The sequence below is a fragment of the Bubalus bubalis genome, chromosome 8 (genome assembly GCF_019923935.1).
Source record: "Bubalus bubalis isolate 160015118507 breed Murrah chromosome 8, NDDB_SH_1, whole genome shotgun sequence".
Lineage (NCBI taxonomy): Eukaryota > Metazoa > Chordata > Mammalia > Artiodactyla > Bovidae > Bubalus > Bubalus bubalis.
The window spans coordinates 4498227-4518326 of NC_059164.1; the positions used below are offsets into that span (position 1 = coordinate 4498227).

General features: G+C 43.7%; 1 protein-coding gene across 4 annotated transcripts in view; it reads left to right on the forward strand.

The window, feature by feature from the left end:
- Positions 1–20100, forward strand: part of COBL (cordon-bleu WH2 repeat protein) — a 294854-nt gene that overhangs the window by 125451 nt on the left and 149303 nt on the right. For all 4 annotated transcript variants that reach the window (XM_044946393.2, XM_044946394.2, XM_044946395.2 and 1 more), the window contains exon 6: positions 1248–1345. In XM_044946393.2, coding sequence (XP_044802328.2) covers positions 1248–1345 — 98 coding nt within the window. The remainder of the gene's footprint in view (positions 1–1247; positions 1346–20100) is intronic.

Genomic DNA, 20100 nt, shown 5'->3' on the forward strand with positions numbered 1-20100 from the left:
GGCACTGAGTGTGCCAGGCTCAATCTGCAGATAAGTATACTGAGGCCAGAGCATGCCCACACCGCAGCGCCCTTACCTGCTGCTCCCGTAGCTGTCAAGTGCAGTCCCCACAGCTTATGCACCCAGGGTGAGGGTGCTTTTTAAGTGCAGGGTGCTGGGCCCCACTCCAGAGTCTCCCATGTAGGTGTGTCCTGTGGCCCGAGGCCCCAGGGACGCTGCTGCGGGTGGTCCTGCCCCATCCTGGAGACCACAGCTCGTGCCTCCATCCTCAGCTCCCTGCCTGGGCTCTGGTGTCCTCACCTAGAACCTGAGCATCCCCATTCTAGCTTGACAAATCCCAATGAAGAAAACTCCAGGAAAAGGAGGAGATGGAGCATTTAGAAGTCAAGAATAAAAGAACACAATAGAAGAAAAATGGGCCCCTAGAGCCTGAAATGAAAATGGAAAACATCCTGGTTGATGTACAGGAAGGAAAATCCAGGGACGTGGGTCATACGGGGGCCGATGTGTCTGTCTCAGACGTCCCCGGGTAAGCCAGCATGGTCCCTCCAAGTTCTGGAAACCAGTGGGCCCTCCAAGCAGGGGAGCTGTTGATGTAGTTCATTTAGCTTCATCTTTGGCCACCACCCTCATAATTCATAAAGCAGGTGTTTTGCACAGATGTCTCCATCACGAGAGCTGTGCTGTCCAGTCTGATGGTCACAGCCAGGTGTGGTCAGCAGGCACGTGACTTGTGGCCGGTCCAAGTCAAGACACGCTGTGCCACGCGCGCTGCATTTTGAAGGCTTCATACCAAAATGAATATGACAGCTCATTAATACTTTTATATGGGTTATGTGATGGAATGATAATATTTTAGATCTATTGGGTTAACTAAAACATATAGAAATTAATTTCATCTGGTTCTTTTTTGATGCATCTACTAGAGAATCTAAAATTACCTATATCATCCCTTTATTTTTCTGTTGCACAGTACTGCCCTAGAACGTTGGGTTTCTTTGTTTTTGTTTTTGTTTTTTTTAATACCAAAGATTGTAAAAACATTTAGTAATTTCTTAAGCCCAGCTGGAGGTTTTGAGGTGGCTCAAAATGCTTTGAAAGAAATAGTTAATGGTTTTATTCTCTTATAAGAATGAAATAAAAGTCTAAGAGTAGAGTAAAACAAAGAAGCATTTGTTGAGATTTTTAAAGTGTTTAATCTCTTGTTTCATATGCAGAAAATAACTTAGTACTTCTATTTTTTTCAGAAACCTTTAGAAAATCTTCACTCAGCAATGATGAGACAGACAAAGAGAAGAAAAAATTTCTGGGATTTTTCAAAGTTAATAAAAGAAGCAGTAGTAAGGTAATTGATTACTTACACATATGATTCTGTGTTCTGTACAGAGTTTTTTGAGATGTTTGTCCTCTGCCTATCTTGGAAATTTTCTTAATATATGTAAGCATATTAATCCCTTCAGGGAAAAGGGAGCATATCATGTCAGTGTGCCCTGAAAGGCCTGCCCATACCCTACACTTGACTCCTAAGTGGTCTTGGGTGATGGTGTTCTATTTACCGACAGAACACGAAGCCATGAGCCTTCTCTGCTCGTACCTATGCAGTCCTGACAGGAGACTGAAGCTAAGTAAACATCCTCTGGATGGATGGATGGCTGAATGTGTGGTACAGGTTACATTTACACAAAGATCCCTGATGGCTCAGATGGTAAAGTGTCTGTCTACAATGTGGGAGACCCGGGTTCGATCCCTGGGTTGGGAAGATCCCTTGGAGAAGGAAATGTCAATCCACTGCAGTACTATTGCCTGGAAAATCCCATGGACAGAGGAGCCTGTCGGACACGACTGAGCGACTTCACGTTCACGTTCCCCTTCTCCAGGGGATCTTCCCGACCCATGGATCGAACCTGGATCTCCCACATTGCAGGCTAATTCTTTACCATCTGAACCACCAGGGAAGTCATAATTTAGAGAACAAAAAATGAAGACACTTAAAAATCATCTTGGAAATTCTCAAGTCATATATGCCTTCTAGCTACAAAGAAAGGAAGTGCTTGTAACCCTATTATCTTGGGTTTAAAAGGTTTATTTTGCTGTGTCAAGTATTTTCTCACTAGTAGATGGCATGAGAAAAAGAACTGTTGTGTGGAACATTAGCATTTAACCCACCAGCTGGGTTTGGAAGCATCCACCATCCGCAGAGCATTAGAGGAGGCGTGAGGAGGGTGAACGCAGGTTGGTCCAGAGCCTTCTCTTCCTATCATGTGGACCTCTTCATCTGTTCTTCCATGTATCTTGACCTTCCAGAGCCTGTGGGGCCAATATAACCATTACCCCAGGTCCCAGTGGGGATGCTGGGGCACAAAGAAATAAAGAAACTTGCTCAGAGTCCCAGGGTTAGATCCTGGGTCAGCTTTGGTTCACCGGTGAGAGCTTAGTGAGCAGACTGGGTGGAAGCTTGTGGCCAGAGAGAACTCAGGAGTTTCTCCCAAATCCTGGGTCATTTATTTTAAAAAGCACTGGAGTGTATTGTTTTACGTGCGTGCATGCCTGCTAGGTCATTTCAGTCGCGTCCGACTCTTTGCAACCCTGTGGATCACAGCCCGCCAGTCTCCTCTGTCCATGGGATTCTCCAGGCAAGAATAGTGGAATGGGTTGCCATGCCCTCCTCCAGGGGATCTTCTGGACCCAGGGATCGAACCCAAGTCTCTTACATTTCCTGCATTGGCAGGCTGGGATTTTACAACGTTGTGTTAATTTCTGCTGTGCAACAGAAGTGAATCAGCTATATTTATACATATATCCCTCCCTCCCACGTGCTCCTAAATGGGTGACGTAGCTGAGCACTGTAACTTAGCTTAGCTCCGTGGGTAATCACAGAGCACCGAGCCGAGCTCCCTGTTCTATACAGCAGCGTCCCACCAGCTCGCTATCTTGCATGTTGTTTAGTTGCTAAGCCATGTCTGACTCCTGTGAGCCCCTGGACTGTAGCCCACCAGGCTTCTCTATCTTTGTGATTTTCCCGTCAAGAATACTGGAGTGGGGTGCCATCTCCTCTAGGGGATCTCCCCTGCCCAGGAATTGAACCTACATCTGTTTGGCAAAAAGTCGGACACGACTGAGTGACTAAGCGCACCCACTTCTGCTTGGCGGTGGGTCTGCTGCTGAGCCACCGGAGAAGCCTGGGAGCGTGTGTGTGGCAGCGCTATGCTCTCCATGTCCCAGCTCCTCCTTTCCACTCTGTGTCCACACATCCATTCTCCACGTCTGCGTCTCGGTTCCTGCCCAGCAAATAGGTTCATCTGTACCCTTTTTCTAGATTCCATATATATGTGTTAATGCACAATATAGCGATTCCCTGGTGGCTCAGACGTAAAGCGTCTCCCCGCAATGCGGGAGACCAGGGTTCGATCCCTGGGTTGGGAAGATCCCTTGGAGAAGGAAATGGCAACCCACTCCAGTACTCTTGCCTAGAAAATTCCATGAAAGGAGGAGCCTGGTGGGCTACAGTCCATGGGGTCATGAAGAGTCGGACACGACTGAGTGACTTATTTCAATATTTCTCTTTCTGAGCTACTTCACTTAGCTCATTGCTCTTGATCTTCTGATGCTTTGATTGTGGTTTTGTGGTTCCCTGTCGTTACTGACTATATGTGTTTACCCCACATGTCCTTTGAAAATCTGTGCTTCATGTGTGTCTCTACTTAAGATCTTTGAGCCTCCTACCCCACTCCTGTCCCCCTCCTCTTCCTGCCTCCCCTATCCTTTCCTTTTCTGCCAGAATTACTTGAAATTACAAATTCAGTTTCCCATGTGAATTTTCCTTCACTCTATAAAGGTTGGGTTTCTGATACCTGCAATCTTTTTTTTTAAATTTTTTAAAGTATAGTTGGTTTACAATGTTGTGCTAATGTCTGCTGTACAAGGAAGTGATTCAGCTACACACGTATATATTTTTTCATATTCTTTTCCATCGTGGTTTATCACAAGATATTGAATACAGGGTGTCTGTGAATCTGTTTCTGTTTCATAGATATGTTGATTTGTATCGTATTTTAGATTCCACAAAGTGATATCATATGGTATTTGTCTTTCTCCGTCTGGCTTCACTTGGTGTGATAACCTCTGCATCCATCCACATTGCAGCAGATTTTGTTCTTTTTGGTGGCTGAGCATATGGCTCCTGACGCTCTGAGGTCAGTTTGCTGGGACTGCAGGCAGGGCTGTCCTGCTTGGTCCTCACAATTCTCTCTAGAGTCCTTCTTCTGTGTCTTGCTACTTTTGATAGATGAAACTGCCAGCAAAGCCAATAAAAAGAAATATAGAAATGTCTTTAAGCAGAATAAGAGCCTAAAACATCCAGACAGTCTTGCCCTGATGGATTGGCAGGATTCTCTGCAAAAGTGTCCCAGATAACAAGGAAGTCTGGTCTGTGGGTCCCAGGGGTTTTGTCTCTGTCGTACTCCATGTTTCTTCAGTCTTGGACTAACTAGAACTGTTTTCCTTTCTCATGCACTTCATCTTTTTAATTTATTTTATTCTGTTTTGTGCTCAACTTCTCTTGTTCAATTGTAACCTTACTAGGTTATTTGTTGTTTTGGGCATTAGCTTCTTCCTTCCTTGTTTCTCTCTGTTTCTATTGTTTGAGTTGCTATGCTAAAAGTAGCTTCCTTTAATCTGCTATAAACCTGGTGAGAGAGGTAGTTATCAACCCCATTTTACAGGTAAAGGAACCTGAGCTACACACTTTCAGTGAATCCTGGTGTTAAAAGCTGCCCAAGTTCAGACTCACCTATCTTTCCAGAGCCTAGCTCTCATCGCCCACACGTTGCACATGTCTGACAAGCCAGAGTCTCAATTTTTCTACATTAAGAACAGGAAGGTTTTGAGTAAATCATTTTTAAATGGTTTCTAAAATCCTGTGACGCCAGATAGTCTACTAATGTCTGAGAACAGAATAGGAAGAATGGTGACATTTAAAGCTAAAGTGAGTCTTCCCTTATCTGCTTAAAGGAAAACAGTATGCATCTGTGTGTATAAAACCTCTTATAGAGAATGTATTTAAAAGGATATCATTTTGGCTAAGTTCAATGAGGGCATATATCTTTCCTTGCTTTAAAACTTTGATATTTTAATGTTTTTGATGTGATAATTTTTTGTATCATTTTTGCATTATTTATTCTCCTAACCCAGTGGTTCTGAAAGATACCTTAGAATCACCTTCAGTTCAGTTCAGAATCACCTTAAGATCTAGTGTAACAACTGGATTCTTGGGTCATGCCCCCGGAGATCCTCATTTGGGAGGGTAGGTGGGGCCCGGAAGCTGTATTTTCCAGTGCTCCCTGGTGATTTTCTGGCTGGAGGTCCCGACCATCCAGATCAAGGGAAACTCTTTTACATAATGAAGTTACATGTTTATTGTTCGCCTTTTATGGGTAGAGAATGAGATATTTGGTGAGTTCCGTGTATACCCAATGAGCACTGCAGTGGTAAACTGAATTTAAAACATAGAAATTCTCAAAACCTACTTAATTGCCTCGAATATTCATTGAAAGGACTGCTGCTGAAGCTCCAATCCTTTGGCCACCTGATGCAAAGAGCCGACTCACTGGAAAAGACCCTGATACTGGGAAAGATGAAAGGCAAAAGAAGGGGTTGCCAGAGGATGAGGTGGTTGGATGGCGTCACGGACTCTCAATGGACATGAGTTTGAGCAAACTCCGAGAGATAGTGAAGGACAGGGAAGCCTGGCATGCTGCAGTCCGTGGGGTCTCAAAGAGTGGGACACAACTTAGCAACTGAACAGTATCATCATCTCAGATCCGTTGCTGTTTCATGTTGCATAATTTTCTAAGCAAAAGAGCTGTTTTGGGGGAAAAGACAAAACAAAAAAAAATCTATACTCAAGAGTCCTGAATTTCAAAACTGTTGTTTTCAGATCTGTGAGCACTGATCAGGAGCTATTTTAGAACTTTCAGGTTCTTAGCTGAGGGTCATGGCCTTGGATTAGAGTTGTTTATGCAGATGTTGCTGCCTCGGGGAACGGCCAGGCTGGTGTGTTTGGCTTGAATAGCTGCTAAGAGTGGCTGTGGCGCGTGCTCCTGCTCGCACCTGGAGCTGACCTGGGGCCTGCTTATGTTCCAGGCGAGCAGCTCGGGCAGCCTGGGCTGGGCAGCTGGGAGGACGCCTCTGTGCCCACACTGGGGAGGGCTTCAGATGTGAGCACTCACACCCAGGGGGCTTCTGGCAGCTTCGCACTGCCTTCCGGGAGGCAAAATTAGAAAGTGGCCTAGTTGGTTTTTGCTTCTTGGGTTTTTTTAATCTAGAAAGATGCATAAAGCTTCACATAGCTGCTTTTCTAGTTGCCCATTGGTACATTCAGAAAATGAGGAGCGTGTTAGTCTCCACATGTGTTAGTTTCCATTTCTCCCGCCCCACACAGCGTGGTGGGATGGATCCTCTGTTGAAATAACTGAGTCGCACCGTCTGGAACCACTTCCTCTCATTCTTAGGAGCAGCTGATGGTTCTGGAGCCACAGAGCCCTATTTCCTAAATTCTGCAAGTATACACTGAAGGAATTTTTAAAAAACCATTGGTGACCTCACATTTCAAAACTGGCATGTAGAAAGCTTCTTCATAATTTTAAATGCTTGAAAGAGAAAAAAATTCATAGCATCCTATTAATATTGACATTTTAAATGTGTCTAATAAAGTTTGATACAATCACATAGACAAATTCTTCTATAACAAGAAAACATTTTGCATTATTATTCTTTTTCTTGATTTAATACTTCCCTGCCAGTCCCCATGTAAAACTATATTCTATCCAATATATATTTTATTCTTAAAAGTATTTTCTAAAGACTTGAAGTGTAATGTGATATAAAATGTCTATTTAAATTAGATTTTTAAATTTTAAGTGATCATAAAACTGTGAGTAGGAAAATATTCTATACTGCGTTCTTATTACATTTACAAATACATAAAAACAATATAAATATAATTGCTGATACATAATTGTTAAGCATGAAAAGTAAATCTTTCTTGAAAAGATACCTTTTAATAAGATGAAAGGTAATTTTTAAGTTTATTTCTTATATCCATTAATGAGCATAACTTATAGATAAAGCCAGAATAGCTTCAGATTAATCCTGTGACTCTTTCCATTTTTATTGATTCAAATCCTGAGGAAATATTTTACTAAATATAATACCAATAAATATTAGTATTTACTTTTAATGCTATATAATATATATAATATATAAAATACATAATAAGTACCAAATAATTATTAGAGGATGGAAAACTTTACTGTTTTAACAGTGTCCTTCAATTCTTTGAAGTCCTTCTGGTTAATCCCATAGCGTGTGCATGCATGCCGACTCACTTCAGTTTTGTCCAATTCTTTGCAATCCTATGATGAAGGTCAAAGAGGAGAGTGAAAAAGTTGGCTTAAAGCTCAACATTCAGAAAACTAAGATCATGGCATCTGGTCCCATCACTTCATGGGAAATAGAAGGGGAAACAGTGGAAACAGTGGCAGACTTTATTTTGGGGGGCTCCAAAATCACTGCAGATGGTGACTGCAGCCATGAAATTAAAAGACGCTTACTCCTTGGAAGGAAAGTTATGACCAACCTAGATAGCATATTGAAAAGCAGAGACATTACTTTGCCAACAAAGGTCCGTCTAGTCAAGGCTATGGTTTTTCCTGTGGTCATGTATGGATGTGAGAGTTGGACTGTGAAGAAAGCTGAGCGCCAAAGAATTGATGCCTTTGAACTGTGGTGTTGGAGAGGACTCTTGAGAGTCCCTTGGACTGCAAGGAGATCCAACCAGTCCATTCTGAAGGAGATCAGTCCTGGAATTTCTTTGGAAGGAATGATGCTAAAGCTGAAACTCCAGTACTTTGGCCCCCTAATGTGAAGTGTTGACTCAATGGAAAAGACTCTGATGCTGGGAGGGATTGGGGGCAGGAGGAGAAGGGGACGACAGAGGATGAGATGGCTGGATGGCATCACTGACTCGATGGACGTGAGTCTGGGTGAACTCTGGGAGTTGGTGATGGACGGGGAGGCCTGGCGTGCTGCGATTCATGGGGTCGCAAAGAGTCAGACACGACTGAGTGACTGAACTGAACTGAACTAATCTAACTGGTGTCTCATATGTCTCCTGCATTAGCAGGCAGGTTCTTTACCACTAACGACACCTGGGAAGCCCAATCCCATAGTGATCTATCATAAACTGTTATTTCGATTGATCTTTTGTCTGTGCCTGACTAGGTTCTCTTTTGAATTAGTCAGTAGCCAAGATTTAGAAGCCATTTGATCTGTCAGGGGATTTGTTACTCAGTAATACTAGAGTTATTGACTCATGGGAGATATAAGAAAAAAAATACTTTATCAAGATTTCTCAAATAATAATTACACTTATTTCTCAGAGGCACTTTCTTTTTTTAAAATATAATGTTTGACGGTATCTCTCCTAAAGGAACATATATGTAGAAATTAAATAGCATATATGAAAATTTTTAATTATAAAGTATTATATACATGTAAAGGAGTATTATAATTCAGTATGATATTGTTACTGAAATTGTATAAATTATTTTTAGAAAATTTAAGTAAGTCAAAATGACCAATTTTACATCATACTCTGGTTTTCATTCATGTTACATTTTTCAGAAGCCTGAGGTTAGAATTACATGTGTAGTAGCTACTGATTTTACTAACGTGTTGACCTGGGCTAAGGAATAGCAAAGGTGACTTTTTAAAAACTGAGACATAATTGACCTATAACATTATATTAGTTTTAGGTGCACAGCATTATGATTTGATACATGTATATATTGGTTGGCCAAAGATTAGTTAATATTCGTCTACCAAAAAAGAAAAGAATTGAGACCTATATCATCAGTAAGTTTTGAGGAAATTGATATTGTCAGTTTTTACTCACTTTTGCCAAAACAGCACTTTTTAGTCATTTAAAAAAATCTCATCCCAAACTTTGTCTATTTTTGTCAGGATCTTAGCTATATAGATTTAGCCCATGTAATTTATTGAGACCATCTGCCACATTAACTAATTAGTGAAATGGGCCCTTATTGTCCAACTGAAAATCCAAGTCACATTTACTTTGGATTAAAAAAAGTCATATTTTTAATTTAAATAAATGTGTTAATCCTCGTGACAGTTATCTAAAGGCACCTGCATGTTCTCAATTTCTCACACATCTCTTTAAAACATAGGAGTTTGATATCCAGGGCTTGAAGCCGTTTCCCCTTTAAACCCTATATTTTAAGGCTGTGAAAATCAGCTCTCAACTTTTCTGACAACCAAATGTTACTGGTTTCCAATAAGAAGAAGGATTTAACTCATGGTGGGAACACAGCCTGGGCTCGAACCCAGAGTGGCCGCCGCTCATCCATAAAAATGCCTGTGACCATTATTCTCATCTGACCCCAATCAGCCTGAATGCAGTTATGTAATGACCTTTAAGAAAAGCTCTTCTTCGACTGTCTGATCTTGAGCAAGGCTTTCCCTGCAGCAACCACACCACCGATGCTGCTGCTTTGCTATAAAACAGACTTACATCCACGCTGCTCTTTACTTGCTAAGCCACGTTCAACTTTCTGCAACCCCATAGTCTGTCGCATACCAGGCTCCTCTGTCCATGGGATTTCCCAGGCAGAAATACTGGAGTGGGTTGCCATTTCCTTCTCCAGGGCATCTTCCAGGCCCAGATATCAAGCCCACATCTGCATTGCAGGAGGTTCTTTACTACTAAGCCACATGGGAAGCCTTTAAATTCACTGAGAATGGTTTAAAACATCCACGGCCTCATTAGAATGTAAGACTTTCATCAGTCTCAGTTTTGGCCACAGATTGTTGGCAAATGTCATCTAATGTTTCATGCACCCTGCAAACTACCTTGTGTTTCTGTAGGAGATCTATTGAACTACCCTGAAGGGCTGGACCACTCGTACCTCTTTGGTCATTATGACATGCCAAGTATTATTACTTTTTCTATAGCAATGGATGGTATCAATAGCATAAATTTGTAGTAGACATTGTTAACCTGTATGCAATTTTTTTGTTCTGACTAATGCAGCACAAGAACACATGCATGACATCGGCAGGGAGATAGATCCATGTGTTAGTTGCTCAGTTGTGTCTGACTCTTGGTGACCCCCCATAGACTATAACCCATCAGTCTCCTCTGTCCATGGAATTCTCCAGGCAAGAATGCTGGAGTGGGTAGCCATTTCCTCCTCCAGGGGATCTTCCAGACCCAGGGATCAAACCTGGGGCTCCCGCATTGCAGCAGATTCTTTACCATCTAAGCCACTAGGGAAGACCCGATAGATAGATACAGTGATAAACAGATTGATAGATAGGTAAACAGACCTAGGCAAAAAGTTCATTGGAAATATCCAAAGCATTTATGAGGAAAATCATAAAATTCTACAAATACACACAAGAGTGTATGCATGCTAAGTCGCTTCAGTCATGTCCGACTCTTTGCAACCCCACGGACTGCAGCCCGCAAGGCTCCTCTGTCCATGGGATTCTCCAGGCAAGAATACTGGAGTGAGTTGCCATGCCCTCCTCCAGGGGATCAGCCCAAGGATCAAACCCACATCTCCTGTGTTGACAGCAGGTTCTTTACCACTAGCACCACCCAGGAAGCCCACACACACAAAAGTAGAGTTGTGCAAATAGAAAGATGGGCCACATTCTTAGCTGTGAAGACTCAACATTATTGTGTTGCAGGTTGAGGTGGTTACACAGAGTAGTTTAAGGGAAGCGGGAAGAGTTTTATATACATATGGATGGTCTCTAGGATGTTTTGTTTTGTTTTGTTTTCATTTTTTTAATTATAGGTGACTTTTTACTAGAAATCAAAGTCAACAACTGAATTTCTGTAATGTGGCAGATGAATTATTGGCCTGGAAATAAGAGGTTACTGGGTTTGAAGCCCTAGGGCAAGACAGCACTTACTAAAATGATGCTGGTCAAAGAGGGTGATACTCACAGCTGCCACCTGCCTGCCAGGCCTGCGCTTACTTCCATGATCTCCGTTCATCCTCCCCACATCACTATAAAATAAGAGCAGCCTTCCTTATCCAGAGGCAAAAATTTCCAGCTTCCAGGAGCCTAGTGGCTGATCAAATCTGTTGATGTCTGTTTATGTTTATCAATATGTTGTGTGTTCATATTTGTATTTTTATGTCTGTGATATCTTGTCTGTGTTTGAGATTACGTTCTCCTCAATCAAGCATGTTGATGATGTGACATTTCTTAAGAGCACAGCTCCCATTTTTAGAAATTTCCCCCAAGCTCTTGACTCCTAGCTGAGCACAGGCAGAACCCTCAGGGTGTGGAGCTGACCTTTCATTCCTTGGCAGCAGAGGGGCCTCTCTGCCTCTGTTGACTCATCTGTATGATGGGTGTAACACCATCCAGCCTGTAGCATCCTTGTAAGGGTTAGAAAGTATAGAGCTCGACTAACACCTTTAAGGAAGCATTTTGAAATGGTGAGTAAACTGGATGGGAGCTTTATTAGAAAACTTCCAGATGTTATTGTTCATTTTTCCTTGAGAAAATGCAACTGGTTTCTTATATCTGTAACCCAAAGAGCTGGAAGAGATTAGATCTGCATTTTAAAAATTATCCTAATGTATGTGAATGGCCAAAGTAATCAGGTCTTTCCTGGAAAGATTAGTTAGTTAATTAGTTCAGTCGCTCAGTCGTGTCCGACTCTTCGCAGCCGCATGAATCGCAGCACGCCAGGCCTCCTGTCCATCACCAACTCCCGGAGTTCACTCAGACTCACGTCCATCGAGTCAGTGATGCCATCCAGCCATCTCATCCTCTGTCGTCCCCTTCTCCTCCTGCCCCCAATCCCTCCCAGCATCACAGTCTTTTCCAAGGAGTCATCTCTTCGCATGAGGTGGCCAAAGTACTGGAGTTTCAGCTTTAGCATCATTCCTTCCAAAGAAATCCCAGGACTGATCTCCTTCAGGATGGCTGGTTGGATCTCCTTGCAGTCCTAGGGACTCTCAAGAGTCTTCTCCAACACCACATTTCAAAAGCATCAATTCTTCGGTGCTCAGCTTTCTTCACAGTCCAAATCTCACATCCATACATGACCACAGGAAAAACCATGGCCTTGACTAGACAGACCTTTCTTGGCAAAGTAATATCTCTGCTTTTCAATATGCTGTCTAGGTTGGTCATAACTTTCCTTCCAAGGAGTAAGCGTCTTTTAATTTCATGGCTGCAGTCACCATCTGCAGTGAGTTTGGAGCCCAGAAAAATAAAGTCTGACACTGTTTGCACTGTTTCCCCATCTATTTCCCATGAAGTGATGGGACCAGATGCCATGATCTTAGTTTTCTGAATGTTGAGCTTTAAGCCAACTTTTTCACTCTCCTCTTTCACTTTCATCAAGAGGCTTTTTAGTTCCTCTTCACTTTCTGCCATAAGGATGGTGTCATCTGCATATCTGAGGCTAGTTTCATGTAAACTAATAGTTACTGTATTCCAAGATCTATCTTCATTTTCTTAATCAAGGATCCTTGCATCAGAATGGATATAACCAGCTCACAAATAATTTCAAGCAGTTTTCCTGGATTTGATATTTTCAGGGAAACTGGCCCTTCTCTGTGCCTCTGTGGAGCCCCACAGATCTAGCCCCCAAGACACACGGTGGGGACGTGGCCGGTGTCCACTGCTTGTGAGTAGTGGCGAGGTAGGAATGGCCCTGGGGTCTCTGTCTGCATCCTCTGCTCTTTTCCTGAGGCACATATAGCGGGACGAACTCTGCATGTTGATGGAACAAGGCACCTGACCTTACTTGTAGTTCAGCGCACAGAAATGCCACACATGCAGAAACGCTGCAGCCTCTGATAAGGCGGCGGATAATGCTGTGGTGTAGGAGGAGAGGGACCTGAGTTCCAATCCTGGTTTTGGTTTTAACTCCGTGATTTTGGGCAGATTGCAAAATGAACTGTAGGGATGGCCATGTATGAGCCCGTCAGTTCAGTCACTCAGTCATGTCTGACTCTTTGCAACCCGGTGGGCCTTCATTTAAATGCTGTAAATTTGACGAGTCTAAAATGATACAAATAAACTTACTTATAAAACAGAAAGAGACTCACAGACTTATAGAACGAACTTATGGTTGCTGCGGGGAGGGATAGTTAGGGAGTTTGGGAAGGACATGTACACACTGCTATATTTAAAATGGGTAACCAACAAGGACCTACTGTATAGAACAAGAAACTCTGCTCAGTGCTACGTGGCAGCCTGCATGAGAGAGGAGTCTGGGGGAGAGTGGATACATATATGTGTGGTGAGGCCCTTTACTGCTCACCTGAAACTCATGACACTGTTAATCAGCTGTACCCCAATATAAAATAAAAAGTTCAGAAGAAAAAAAATGTGTCAGCTTGAGCCATACCAGATACCATTAAGTTATAAAATCTTCTGGGGAATGACCTGGTAGCTCAGAGGTTAAAGCGTCTGCCTGGAATTCAGGAGACCCAGGTTCGATCCCCGGGTTGGGAAGATCCCCTGGAGAAGGAAATGGCAACCCACTCCAGTACTCTTGCCTGGAGAATCCCATGGAGGGAGGAGCCTGGTAGGCTACAGTCCATGGGGTCCCAAAGAGTGGGACACAATTGAGCGACTTCACTTTCACTTTCACTTTCTTTTAAAAAGCATTGCTTCAATTAAAAAAAAAAAAAAAAAAAATTCCTCTGGGGCCGTTTCCCCTGTTTGGGCAGTTACAGAAATCCTCCACCATCCTCAGGGTCCCTCGGAGACCCTCACTGTGTTCCAAAGTGATTCTCCATCCAAAGCCTGAATGAGCTCTCGAAGTCCAGGTTGAAATGTCACCATTGGCCTGAATGGAGGTGGCTGCCATATTACAGTCCTGCCCTTAGGAGCCCAGAAGTTGAAAAGGTGCCCTTCCGTAATGTGAAACTTTCAGGAAAACTTATTAAAAACTTAGCTGTAAAGCAAATTCCGTAATGTAGTGCCGAGAGTCCCATACTTTTCCAATATCCTGTATGTCTCCCCAGCTTGCCCAGGCCTGATAAAAATCTCATCCCAAGTTGTGTTAAGAGCAGGCTCCCCGAAGTGTGTGTGGAGTCAGATCTGCCACAGGAGGGCAGTATTTGTACAGGTACAGCGAGTCCTGCTGAAACTCCCAGCTGAAAGTTGCTGTTTTATCGAGCATTCACAAAATCAAGAGGAGAAAAATACATCCTGAGCGATAAGCCTCGTTTGGGATGTAGCACTAATTTTTGTTGTAAATTCATTTTGAAGAGAGATTTAACAGTGTAGCGTGTTTCGAAAGTGTTCTGTGTTCAGAATTATAAAATAATCAGCATATGAAAAAGTTTTCAAAGTGGAGGGGAGTCACGTGGAACACGGAGAGCCCAACCTGGCGCGTGTCACTTCGTGTACTCGCTTGAGCCCCTGGTGCCTACGGGCAGCTCTGAGAGACAGAGTTGTGCTTTTTCACTTTTCCTGCTTTAGCATCATTTACAGTTTGCTCTAGTACAACAATGGTCTCAATTTTTTAAAGGTGGTGTGATCGTCCAGGAAGAGGGAAATTTCTGGCTTTCGCTTCTGGATTCTGACTTTGGCACACACAGCTCCGCGAGCTTCAGGCTCACCTCCCCTGTGTGCACAGCGGGTTTGTCACCTCAACCTCAGGGCTCCTGAGAGGGTTAAGTGAGGCTGAACACACACCAGGCACAGGGAGGCATCCGTAGCTGACACTCGCCGGGCTGTGTGACTCTGCTCCGCTCCTTGTGCCTTTTTCCCTCGGGAACCATAAGAAATGAGAGGGTCCTCTCCGGCTCAAAAGCCCATTTTCATTTGGGGGATTTTCATTATAAAAGGGACTTGCGAAGGTATTAGGGAATCAGAGAGTGAGAGTTTTATGGCTTTCAAGACAACATATGTTACCGCGTGGTTTCTCCAAAGGGTAGTGCCGTCAGCAACTAATCACCGTCATTGTAGCCACTTAGGCTTTCATTTCTAATCCAGTGTCTTGGATAGGAAGCTTCTCTCAGACAGTGGGAAGGACACGGACCCAAAAATGTAATTTAGAAAAATGATCCAAAGCTGCTTTGCATACCTATTTTCCCATTCAAAGTAGTTTTTAAAGTTTTTATGTTGCATGCTCTCCAGTGCAAATCTGGAAACTGTCAGAGGAAGGTTTTGTTTTTAAAGCCTCAAGGAATTTTTTTTCAAAGTACTGGATTCTTAGAATGGGGAAAATATCCTCTAACTGAAGCCTGAAAGGTTGATTGAAGGGCCTCAGGCCAGTACTTAGTACTCATAGTGGGAAGAATAAAGATGGATTTCTACCCTTTTGGCTGAGGATTTAATGTTTGTAGGAATGAGAAGTAAAAAAGTTCCTTTCAAAATTCTGATTTTCCTTATTTCCCTTAAAATATGCGTATCTGCTTTCCCCCTAATTTCTGCATTTCTTTTATGAGCTTTTGCCGCTCCTGGGTGGACAGGCACAAAACTGCAGAACCACAGCGGCCTTCACAGGGGTTGGTGGAGCGGGAGGGATTCGAGTCACTTCCGAGACCAGACAGCAGAGAGAAGCAGACCCTAGTCCCTCCAAGCCCTTCCCTGCCTTGGGAAAGTCAGCTGCGTTGTCATGGTGGCTGAACTCCGAAGCTTGGGCACCTTTACTTCCTCTGTTCTCCTTACTCCATCTGCAGTCCAGCTTGGATCCCCACCTGCTGCCTTCAAAGGAGGTCCCAAACCCCACCACCTCACTCCTCCCAGGGCCCCACTTCCAGGTTCCTTTCTGGCCTCACTATTTTGGATGTAGATGAAACTCCCTTTAGAACAGACCCCCCTTCCTCCCTAGAACGTAACAGCCCTTTTGAAGCTTTTATATATTAATAAAATACAGTCAATGATAATATGTTCATAAACAGTGCACAGTATGTATGTATTAGCAATGTTAGCAATGTATGTAATGATTTGCTTTCCAGAGTCTGAATCCTTTTAAAATTTTACTGAAATACAGTTAATTTACAATGTTATGTTAATTTCCGCTGTACAGCAGTGATTGAGTCATGTGTGTTAGTCGCTCAGTCGTGTCTGACTGTGCGACCCCATGGATTGTAGCCCACCAGGTTTCTCTGTGCATGGGATTCTCCAGGCAAAAATACAGGAGTGGGTTGCCATGCCCTCCTCCAGGGAATCTTCGTGACCCAGGGATCAAACCTGGATCTCCTGCATTGCAAGCGGACTCTTTACTATCTGAGCCACAAAGGAAGCCTATTTGACTCAGTTATACCTACATATTAAGTATACTCTTTTCCATTATGGTTTATCCCAGGATATTGAATACAGCTCCCTGTGCTATACAGTAGGAGCTCGTTGCTCATCCATACTGTGTATAATAGCTTGCATCTGCTCATCCCAATCTGCCGATTTGTTCCTCCACCACCCTTTTTCCCTGGGCAACCACAAGTCTGTTTTCTGTGTCTGGGAGTCTGTTTTGTAGATAAGTTCGTTTGTGTAACATTTTAAGTTCCACGTATAACTGATATGGTATTTGTCTTTCTCGGTGTCACTTCAGTCAGGAGTAGTCTCTAGTTGCATCCATGCTGCTGCAAATGGCGTGATTTTGTCACGCAAGTGTATGTTCCTCGGTTCTTTGTCTCATCACAACAAAGATTTGGAGTGACGGGCATTAACGCCCCCTCAGCATGTCACAGCTCTCAGGTCTTGGACAGACCGTGTTATAGCCCTCAGGTCTCGAATGGACCATGTTATAGCTCTTAGACAAATCAGTGTTACAGCTCAGTGTTACAGCTCTATTTTATTTAGAAGATAGCAGGAAAATCCATCTTCGAGGCATGAGGGCACGTTGATCCAAAGACACGAGGAGAAGAGCGCCCCAGCACATGGGGGAGAGAGAGAGAGCTAGCTTTGGCTCCTCTTTTTATATCTTTATCTCTCCCTGGGCCTGTCCTATGTAAATTGGGCCAGCCAGGAGTGTTGTTTGTTTTACCTGAGGTCCTCACTCCGGTCCTCGGACCTTCTTTTGTTCTATTTTCACGGGCTTTTCCCTTCTTTATCTTTTAGCCACTGCCATTTTGGACTCCTTTTCCCTATTCTATCTACCTAACAATTTCATTCTCTTTTATGACTGAGTAGTATATGTTTTGTATATGTACCGTATCTTCCCAAAGGCTGAATCTTGACTCATAGAATAAGAATAGTGAATGTGAAGAAAATAAAAAAGACAAGGAAGGACTGCCAGCTGTTTCACACAGCAGTCTCCCTCTGTCTCCCGTCCCTGCCCAAGCCCCTCTCTGGGCAGAATTCCCCCAGGGCACTGCCATGGGAGACCAGGGGGCCACCGAACACTTGGGGGACCCTGTGTTCAGGAGAGACATACACAGAAGAGCCCCCCTCCCAGCACTGCTCAGACTCCAAGTACAGGGGCATCATGGGGTCTTGTGAAAGTTCTTATTCAGGGGGCCAGGGACTAGGGCTGTAACTTGGCATTTCTAATGAGCTCCCAGATGAAGCTCTGTGCTGAGAACCAAGGCCCTGGACCCTGGTTCCTGGGTGGAGAGGTGGAGTCTGGCCTAGAGACACCCACACAGAGGACAGGGTCTGCACAGGGAGATTCAGTCTGTGAGATGGTACATGGGGGCGTGGGAGGATGTGCTGCCCGCAGAGGGCACAGCCAGGTGCTCCCGATTATCTGTGTGTGTGTGTGAGAGAGAGTGTGTGTGTGTATGTGTGTGTGTGTGTGTGTGTCTACGCAGGTATGTTCAGGGCAGTTTGCAGTGATTCTAGGTTGGAAGCACACTGAACAAATGCCTTCCTGCTTCTGACCCTCAGTCTGGGATGAGAAGGACCAGAGCTTTCTTTTCATCTCATGGTCAGAGTGATGCCCATATTTACCTGGTGAAGAATGTTTGCTGCCCCAGAGGACACATTGTGAGTCTATAATTACATCGTAAGTATAGCTCTTGAAGGACAGTCTCCAGTAAAGCCTAACGCTTACTTGTGATGCTTCCTGCTGGGTGACCCCGTGAGCCTGGGACCTCCTTTAGGAGGAGATGCTGAGACCAGCTTTTAGGAGGCACCGATCAGGAATCTTGGCACCTAGCATCAGACTGAGATAATCTGATAAACTTGGACAGTAACTGCTGCTTGGACATAAAGAGAGGCAGAAAAGCCAAGAAAAGTTAAAAGGTAAGAAAGGAATGTTTTGCTTCCTCGGCTTGAGAAAAACATACAACATAGGTATAGATAGGTATCTGTGAGTATCTATCTATATCTTGATCAAAGTATTTGGTTGAACTATAAGAATACATTTTTAATGATGTTTCCTAAGTGGTTTGTTTTTGATATTGTTTCTTTTAGCATGTTAGATTTTTATCTTATACTATCTGGATGATTTTCTAGCTTTATAACAAAAGTGAAGGCAAGTCATAAATGCAGTGGTTATGGAGTTTGTTTCTTTGAAAATTCAGTTATTTACAGAAAAAAAAATATGATTTTCACCTTCCTTTGAATTTCCTTTCCATCTCTGTCTTGGGGTGAGTTGAATGCTCCGTGTTGAGTAGAGGCTGGCAGAGTGCGTGTTTGCATCTTCATCACCGATGACATAGGCCCTCCTCCATACACACCACCATAATGGGACCTGGAACAGTTTCTAAACAACTCATGGAATAAAATTTAAATACTACCAAGCAGGTGTGATATTCCTCCATTCAGGTTCCATTAAGTCAGATGTTTACTGGTTCTCCTTCAGTACACACTGCGCCTTAGGTATCTGGCTTCCAGGTATTAATTTATGGGGATGGGGGTTGAAATCTGTGCAAATGAAGCTGAGGGCACATATGAACCGTGCAGTCTTTTTGTCACCAAGGAGAGCTGCCTTTGTTTTTCTAAATGCATTTTATGACTCTGACAACATGTGGTATCTAACCTTGTCTTTAGAGTCATCTCAGTTGATTTGGCTGTGCCAAAAATCACCTCTGCTGCTGCTTTTAGGGACTGACTTCTGATCTTAAGAGCCATCATATCCTGGTTTCGTTGCAACATTAGAGTTACTTGTAGCAAAAAATGAGGAAAGGATTTTAAGCTCGCTGAAGGCAGGAGCCATTTATCATTATTATTATTACATTTTCATGACCCTGTCCCTAGCAGCTAGGCCAGTGCCCAGAACCCAGAGGAGGGACCTCACACGTGCCTGCTGAGTGCATGTGTATTGCGTTCAGAACTACAGCTGCTGAAAGTCAATTTCTGGTTCATTGTGTTACTAGAAACAAACAATGTAAGCAGAGTCAGGTTACACACAAATATAGAAAAATAAAGTTATTGGTGCTGAAGTTCATATCCCAATTGCCCAGCACTCTGAAGTTTTAGGCTAAGATTTTGAATATTGAATCCCTCACTGGAAAGGGGAGAGGAGACAGAATTTCAGAATAAGAAATTATGTCCCACACTTCTGTGGACAGCTTTGGGAAATTTGTTGCTGCCCCTCCTCTCCTTGATCTACGCGTGTAGGTCAGGGATTCAGGGGATCTGGCAGCTGTGCCCGCCGCCGCCTTTCCAAATGCCTGCCAGACACCAATGCGACCACCCAGCCCAGCCTGTTCTGTGACAAGGTCTTTGTCCAGGAGGAGGGGGGTTGTTCCTGGGGCAGAGGCAGGTGAGAGCAAAGCTGCCCTTGAATGTTTCTGATGAGTCACAGTGATGTGGATTGTTTGATTAAGCAGTGTCAGATTGAGGCTTTGCAGCCTCCTGTGGAATAGTGCCCTTTCCAAGGGGACTGTAAATGATGTTACCGTATGGTACCAGTCCTCTGAGGTCCTCAGAGCCCCTTCTTTTCTTGGCCTTTGTCACTGCTACCAAGGGAGCAGTAGTAGCCCCTTGCAGGCCCCCAAGGTGAGGAGAAGGTTCCTCCACTCTCGGGCGCTTTGCTGAGACCACCATCCTCCACCATCAGGAGGATGCCATCCTTCACCCAGGCTGCCGTCTGAGGAGCAAGGTAGAAATAGTGTTGAGGGATTTCCTTTTCTCTTGAGAAAC